This window comes from Poecilia reticulata, unplaced genomic scaffold (genome assembly GCF_000633615.1).
Source record: "Poecilia reticulata strain Guanapo unplaced genomic scaffold, Guppy_female_1.0+MT scaffold_125, whole genome shotgun sequence".
NCBI lineage: Eukaryota > Metazoa > Chordata > Actinopteri > Cyprinodontiformes > Poeciliidae > Poecilia > Poecilia reticulata.
This window is the reverse complement of record NW_007615013.1, coordinates 1,060,941-1,069,372: the sequence shown is the minus strand read 5'-3', so window position 1 is coordinate 1,069,372 and position 8,432 is coordinate 1,060,941. Positions and strand designations below refer to the sequence as shown.

Genomic DNA, 8,432 nt, shown 5'->3' with positions numbered 1-8,432 from the left:
GACTCGGACTCAGATATGACGACATGTTTAATCAGAACAGGCTTCACCAACATGAACATGTGAACTTTGGCCTGGCGAAGCAGAGCGTGGAGAAAACCGACGGTCAGTGAAGGCACCACGAGCAGGAAAACAGCTTCAACACGTTTAAATGAAAGAAAAAGACAAAAAAAGTCGAGTTTTCTTTACTTCAGTCAACAAACAAGTTTATAGATTATAGTCAGATATCTAAAGTGCATTATGGTACAAAAATATAGAAGGTCAGCAGCACCTCGATACGTTTCAAAATAAATACACCAAAATAAATTACTGGAAATAATCAGACATTACTGGAATAAAAAAGGATTCACAAAGATTAAAATCTGTGGCGGCACAGAGCGCCGATAAGGTTTCATTTAAACATAATCTGCTTCTTAATCTCAGATATTTACACAAAATAAATATTTCCTTTCTGCGGTCCGAGCGCTCCGTGACGGGAGAACGAGTCGAGAACATTGAGGGTCCAGGAGGCGAAGCCAAGATTTCTGTCTGCAGACACAGAGAAGAAAAGCTTCAGATTAGAACCTGGAGCCTCAGATTACCACAGATTACCCAACATCAGACGGTTCATTTGACAGATTATCCAACATCAGACGGTTCATTTGTTCCAGCTGTGACGGTTCTGGAGGATATTTTAGATAAAATTCAGCCGATTTTATTAATTTAATCCAGATTATTAATGAAATCAGTTCAGATCAGATTGTGGATTTATGAGGGAACCAGCCAATGGGACCGGACCAGGACAGCGGTTCTGATGCTCCAACCACAGCAGAACCAGAACCATGCGGTCCAAAGCCTCACTGACGGTACCGTCTGGTTCTGGAGACTAAATCCGGTCTCTGGTCTCCATGGAAACCTGATCAGCTCCAGACCGGACCAGAACCGTTTGTACCAGTGAGGTTCTGCAGGTCAGAACCAGAACCCAGCAGTTAAAGCGGGCCGGCAGCCAGAACCCAAACGGATCCGGTACCAGAACCTCTCAGTTACACGGCGGCTGGTTCCTGACGTTTGTCCTGAACCCAGTTGGTTGGAGCTGCTGGTTCTTCCAGTTTTACTCTACAGAATATTTTACTGGAATTTGATGTTTTTATCTTTAATTGCTCAAAACAAACAGATATTCTGGCGCCCGCAGCAGCAGCAGCACCCTATCGGTTCTCTGCCTCGCTGATCGGGTCCCGTGAACGGGTTCCTTCAGCACCGGACCAATTCTGGACCGCTGGAGGAGCCGAACCACGAAGCAGAACGTTCTGCTACGCCTCTATGACCGCCGTTACCGCGGCGACCCAAACCCACTCACCTCCGTCAGAGGCTGACGGCGTCTCACTGCAGCGCCCCCTGCAGGCCCAGCAGAGGCCTCCACTCCAGGTGGAGCCCGCTGCCCGCCTCCTCCCCTGGCCTTCGCCGGACGGCGCGAACCGTCCTCTTCCTCTTCTCCGCCTCCTTCCGGCGGCCGGACTTCCCCTTCCGCTTCCTCTTGCCGGGAACCTTCTCCTTGTAGGACCTATTGGTCTCCTGCGGCAGGTGGGTGCCCTCCTCCTCCTCCTCCGCCTGGAACATGATGGGGAGGTTCTTGGTTCCTCCGGGGGGCTTGGACTGCAGGGTGCTGCCCGTGGTGCTCGGGTTGACCCCCAGGCCCGGTCCGGGCGGCCCGGCGCCGGCGCCGCTGCTGCCCCCGGCGCCGCGGACCGGGAGAATCTCGGCCGTGTGGACCGCGTCCAGGATGCCCTGAAGGAACATGCGCCGCCGGAAATCCTGCAGCATCCGGCTTTTGTCGTGCATGAGCTGAGTGTCGGTCACAGAGCGCCTCCTGGTGGCAGAGAGAGAAACAGCTGAGCCTCGGCCCAGGGGGCAGCACACTAAAAATAACAATAATAACAATAATAACAATAACAATAATTATAACAATAATAATAATAATAATAACAATAATAATAACAATAATAATAATAATAATAACAATAATAATAATAATAACAATAATAATAATAATAATAACAATAATAATAACAATAATAATAATAATAATAACAATAATAATAATAATAATAATAATAATAATAATAATAACAATAATAATAACAATAATAACAATAATAATAATAATAATAATAATAATAACAACAATAATAATAATAATAATAATAACAATAATAACAATAATAATAACAATAATAATAATAATAATAATAATAATAATAATAACATTTTCCATCTATGAGTAGCAGATTTTTGTGCTGTTTGGAAAGTTAATGAAAAACAGAAATAAATCGGGCTCTTTAGCCGAGGTCCATCTAAATGTCACTATTTATGAATAATTACTGCCATTAATTTAATAATGTTAGAAAGCTGAATATTTAACTCCACATGTAGCTAAATATTGTTGATTGAATCTGTGACTTATAAACAAATGAAAAACATTTTGTCTCTTTTGAAACAAATAAATTAGAAACTAATTACTTGTTAGTAATAATGGTAAGTAGCAGGTTTGATATTTAGCCTGCTAACTTTTAGCTTCAGTGTAAATAATTAGCATGTTTGCTAACTGAATATTTAGTTTTAAACTGTGACATTAATAACCGAGTTAATAAAATGTTGGGTCTGAGCTGCTGGTCCACCAGAACCATCTTTCCAGAAGCCGAACCTCATCAGAACCGCTTTAATCCGCTTCCCGATCCAACAGAATATAAAAGTGACCACAGGAGGGCGCCGTCTGCTCGGACTCTGCCGACCTCTTTGGGTCCACCTGAGGGTCTGAGAGGTTCGGAACCTGCGGGATGGATGCAGCCGAACCGCTGAGGAGGAGCAGCTGCTCTCCGTCAGGTTCGGGGACTTCCTGCTGAGTTCTGATGACTGCGCAGGTTCGGTTCTGATCCAAAGTGCTAACCAGCAATAACCTCCTGGGTTCCGATCCACCTTTCATCCCGCTGAGACCAAACTGATCAGAACTTTGCTCCGGTTCCGGCTCTTGTGAGAGGAAACCGACCCCTGCAGGTTCTGATCCAAATCCCTCCATAACAACATAAGAACTGTCAGGTTCGGTTTAAACCCAAAAGATCAGAACCGGAAAGGTTCGGACCATCTAATCCGAACTGCTGCAAAGCAACTTAAATGTTTTATCTATCAGAACCAGAACCGAACTCTGGTTTCTGTTGAAATAAAACTTTCAGAACCTCAGCGGTTCTGCTCGTTCCCGTCCTGATGCCGTGAAGTGGACCTGACCTGGCTGGACCCGGATCACATCCAGAACCGACCCAGAGATAATGTGGGAAAGTTCTGCCGGACCGGCTCGGTTTGCTTTGGTTCCGAGCCGAACTGGTTCTGATGGCGGTCCAGTTGACCTCGCAGGGACCAGCCGAACATTTAACACTCTGGTACCGAACCGGAGGAGAACTGGACTTACATTCTGCCGCTCAGAGTGTCGACGGGCCGGCCCGCGAACGGAACCGGGGAGCAGAGCAGGAAGACCGCGAAGAACCACCGCTGCAGGAGGCTGCTGGAGAACAACATGGTTCTGGAAGGGAAGAACAGAACACAGGCCGGTCAGAACCCAACCGAACCGAGCCAGAACTCTAACAAACTTTTTAACCCAGGCAGAAATAAACAGAACCGATTCAGAACTCTTTAAACTGGACTCAGCAGAACCAGAGTCAGAAATCTGCAGAACTCTACAGAACTTCACAGAAACTAATCAGAACCGGGTCAGAACTCTACACGGAGCAGAACAACCAGAGCTCAGCAGCAGAACAGTCGGAACCCGGTCCAAACTCTGCTGGGGAGCAGAAAGCGGATCTCAGAGGAAAGCAGAAACCTAGAACTGGGTCTGGTTCCGACAGAACTCCATCAGAACCCGGTCAGAACTCCATCAGAACCCAGTCAGAACTCCATCAGAACCCAGTCAGAACTCCATCAGAACCCGGTCAGAACTCCATCAGAGAGGTTCCACTCACAGGTCCGTCCCCAGGGTCACCGGGTCGTCAACAGGAGGTCCAGTGAGGCTCAGCGTGCCGCAGAGCTGCTGCTGCAGATCCATCTGAGCTGCGGCGCTGCTGCAGCAGCAGAGGAGGAGGAGGAGGAGGAGGAAGAGGAGGAGGAGCAGGAGGAGGAAGAGGAGGAGGAGGAGGAGGAGGAGGAGGAGGAGGAAGGAGGCGCTGCAGCCCAGAGCAGCTGAGATCAGGGGTCAGCGGGGGTCAGGACTCAGCACCTGGAAGGTTCTGCTGGAGGTTTAAACCGGCCAGAACATCTGGACGGCCGACCTTGACCTCCCGGATTGACCTCTGTTGCCATGGTTTCCGCCCTGCTGCTCTGCAGGGCCGGTCTGAACGTTTGTGGGGCCCTGAGCTGCACGTTCCTAAGCTACGCTATGTGTAGCTGCTAGCGTTAGCATCAGTTATCATTAGCTCACATCATTCCAGATTTTAACCTGACAGGAGAAACAAACTAAAAAATTACTTTAGAAATATTTGAAGGTAAAATAAAAACCAAAGTAAATAACTTTGATCTTATTTCTCCATTATTCCTGCAACTTCTATAAATATAGAAATCAACTCCTGTGTGTGTATATCTATCTGTATAGATGCATGTATCCATGTCATCAGGCTGGCTCTGTGCGCCCCCTGCTGGCCTGGAGGGCCTGACCAGCACCTCACACATGCCTCTGGCCGGCTCCGTCTTTAATCCACTGGAGAAATACATCATAAAAACAACAATATTTATAAACCAAAGTGGAGATTTAGGTTGTTAATAAAGTGATAAAACACGATTCAACATGTTTGACCAACTTTACCTTTAATACGCTGAACAGATCAGATCTGAACGTTCGTCATGAGGGCCGAAGTCGTCAACTTACATCGAAAATCAACGAAAAGTTTTTAATTAAATAAGATTTGTATATATAAAAATCGTGTTAAATGACAGGCGTCCATTTTGATTATTATCTTTGGCTGAACTGGAGAAACTAAATACATTTTGAATCTTTTCTGAGCAATAAAAACAGGATCTGGTTGTTTATTTGAAACTTCTTCCTGTTTTAGTCCAGCAGTTGAAGCAGATCACCTGGTTACCACGGCGACAGAAAGGAACCAGACATCACGTTGTGTTGCGTTAAACATTTTTTAACCAAATGTTTTAATTTCTCTATGAACCTCCGAATGTTTGATTCCCAACAGGAAGCCATGTTTGTTTTGAAGCGATCTGATTGGCTGTTTAGCTCAGCGCTGCGCTGCCCCCTGGGGGTGAGGCAGGGGAAACTGGTCTGGAGTTCCTCAGGGCGCCGTCATCCGTTTAGGTCGCTGTCCTTCGTCGACCCGCTGTGACATCACGGGTCAGCTGACCCGGATCCGGGGAAGAGAACCGGCCCGGTTCTGCTGCAGGTTGGAGTGGAACTGTGGACCGCTGAGATGTTTCTCCATCAGCTGAACAGAACCAGCAGAGGTTCTGGAAGTCCAGCTGAGTCAGACCCGATTATTGGCCCGGACCGGACCGGACCGGACCGGACCGGACCGCTCTCTGAAACCCGAGCCCCCTGCGCAGCTCCAGGACCCGGTTCGGAGCGGACTCCTCCTGCCTGTGGATCAAACGGACCACCAACACAGCACTGCTCTTACATAAGCTCCACACTGCTGCTGTTGTTCTGCCCGGCCCGGAGAACCGGCCAGAACCACTCCCAACATTAAACCCAGTCCACTCGGAACCGACTCTCTCCAGCTGCTTCATTAGAAGCAGGAAAACCCGATGACATCAGAACCGCCTTTAGGAATATTAAAAGCTAGTGATGCAGATGTGACGGACCGGGACTGGAGTCCAAGTTCTACCAAACGACCCGGTTCTTCTGAACCGATAGAACATCAGAGATGGAGTCCAGAGAAGTTCTGAGCCGGACGGGAAGAACCGGATCTGCACAGTGCTGCACGGCGGTGGCACCATCATGACCCAGACAAACCTGAACACAGCGGTTCTGTTTGAAGAGCGCACAGCGGCACCGAACTGGGCCGGACGGAACCACAACACCAGAACATCCAACAAACTTTATTGATCCCAGCAGGAAACCAAACGTCGTCATAAAGGATCTCCAGTAGCAGTCAGTCTTACACCTGAAGAGGCCTCTGACTGAAGGCTGCTGCTGTATGACGGCCCCATGCTAACATGCTAACATCCACAGCGGCAGGACCTGGATGACATCATCAGTTGCTAGCCAGCTCTGCTAATCCGCCTCCTTTGCTTTTGCCGCTCGCCTCCTCTTGCTGCTGTTTGGGGTCAAAGTTCAGCTAATATTCGAGCTTTTAAGATGCTAATCAGCTGCTGCTGGTTGGAAAACCAATGCTGCTGCCATGGTTACGCGTCATAGCAACCATTTGGATGTAAAAAGTCAGAATGCTTCCAGAACCAGAGAATAAATGATCCAGAACCAGCAGGTCAGAACCAGCACCAATGTTTCTGCAGAAACGTTCGCAGCGTTGTGTCAGAGGACCCGTCTCCATGGCAACCCGTCCACCTGTCCACGTGGACGATGAGCGACGTTAAATCAGGCGGACAAACGGAAGCAGAAAGGTCAGTTATGTAAGTCTGCTGCTCCGCTGGTTCTGGTTCTGGAGGGAACAAACGGGCCGGCGCTGGAGAAACGTCACGACGGCCCGACTGGGATTACCACCGGACCTCCCTCGGGTCCGCAGGGGTTCTGACTCCAGAACCTTCTGGATCTGCAGCCTGGGTGGGACGGAGTCGGGCCTGCAGCAGAACCCCTCGGTTTGTTTTGGGCCGGGTTTAATGTCCGCCGATGGAGGTTCTGAATGTGTGAGGTTCTGCTCGGCCTCCCAGGGTTTCAGACCGGTCCGAATGTTTATCAGAACCTCCCTGCAGTCGCCGGCCCAGTTCGCTCAAACTGTTTTTAACTTAGCCAAATACGTCCAACATTCTGGCGGTTCTGATGGGACCCATCAGAACCGTCTTCGTTCTGATGGGTCCCATCAGAACCGTCTTCGTTCTGATGGGTCCCATCAGAACCGTCTTCATGACCCAGAACCAGCAGGAGCAAGAAAATCACACAAGGAACACAGCAGAGCACCAGTCTGGATCAGAACCCGCTCCGGGTTTGGATCCTCCATGAATGTAGCTGGTTGTGGTTCTGTTTGTACCTGAGCAGCAGCAGAACCGTTTGGATCGGTTCTGGTCCGATCCAGCAGAGCTGCTCCACATTCTCACTAATTCGCTGCATTTTGGCGAAGCGGCTGATAAACTTTCACCTTCCACCCCACTGGCCCGGTTCTGATCCCACTGGCCCGGTTCTGATCCCACTGGCCCGGTTCTGATCCCACGCCGAGACCCAGAGGTCAAATAGCGTTCACACCTCACCGACCGAACCGGACTTTGACTAGGCAAACGGAGGAGAGTCGGATTAAATCAGAATAAATCCAGCTGGTGTGAATGAACCTTCAGTTACATCGATCTGAACCTGAAGAGGCTCAGTGACTGGTTCTGATCCGGTTCTGGTCCGGCTCTGATCCGGTTCTGATCCGGTTCTGATCCGGTTCTGGTCCGGCTCTGATCCGGTTCTGATCCGGTTCTGATCCGAGATGTGGAACAGCTGATCAATCTGACAATTGGTTCCGTTAATAATCAATACAATAATAATCAATACAACTGGTGGTGAAGCAGCAGAAAATAAATATTAAACTGTAATAATTTTTTCTTTTATTGTGAAAACAATAATAATGTTATTTTAAACATCAGCTGCACTTTAACTAGTTTTACATAATTTTACATGACATAAAATAAAACATTTTATTTGCAAAATGCTTTAGAATAAAATTAAGAACATTAGTAACTAACTGCCTCATTTCCTCTCCATGTCCATGTCAGAGGGAACAGCGCCCCCTGGGGGGCGGTACCGCCCACGTTGAGAACCGCTACTCTCCATGTACATGTCAGAGGGAACAGCGCCCCCTGGGGGGCGGTACCGCCCACGGTGAGAACCGCTACTCTCCATGTTCATGTCAGAGGGAACAGCGCCCCCTGCAGCGCCAAAAGAAAACAGTTTTATTCCCCGGTGGGTTTTTTTTATTTCAGATGTAAAAAATAAAAAAGTTTCTTCCGCTTTTCTGACCAGAAAAATTAAAATCAATTGTATTTTAAAATGAACACAAACTTAGTTTGATTATTTTTAACTTCTGGTTTCTGATCGGAACCCAAAGCCCAGAACAGAACCGCGTTTTAAGGGCCCGTCGGGTTTTATGGACAGCGTTGGACCGGGCCGCCAACGAAACGGAGTTTTATTTCATCATAAACGTGTCGGTAAAACCTCCAGGAGAACCCAGCTCTACCGGATCAGAACCGGCCGTCAGAGCGAGTAAACCCAGCTCTACCGGATCAGAACCGGCCGTCAGAGCGAGTAAACCCAGCTC

General features: G+C 48.4%; 1 protein-coding gene across 6 annotated transcripts in view; it reads right to left on the bottom strand.

Moving 5' to 3' along the window:
* Positions 1–9: 9 nt before the first annotated feature.
* Positions 10–8,432, bottom strand: part of pthlha (parathyroid hormone-like hormone a) — a 71,736-nt gene continuing 63,313 nt past the window's right edge. For 4 of the 6 annotated variants that reach the window (XM_008401661.2, XM_008401657.2, XM_008401663.2 and 1 more), the window contains 3 exons: positions 3,437–3,547; positions 1,334–1,843; positions 10–525 (listed from right to left, as the gene is read on the bottom strand). In XM_008401661.2, coding sequence (XP_008399883.1) covers positions 1,357–1,843; positions 3,437–3,543 — 594 coding nt within the window. In that variant the 5' untranslated portion in view covers positions 3,544–3,547 and the 3' untranslated portion in view covers positions 10–525; positions 1,334–1,356. The other 2 variants (XM_008401658.2, XM_008401664.2) reach the window with 2 other exon arrangements.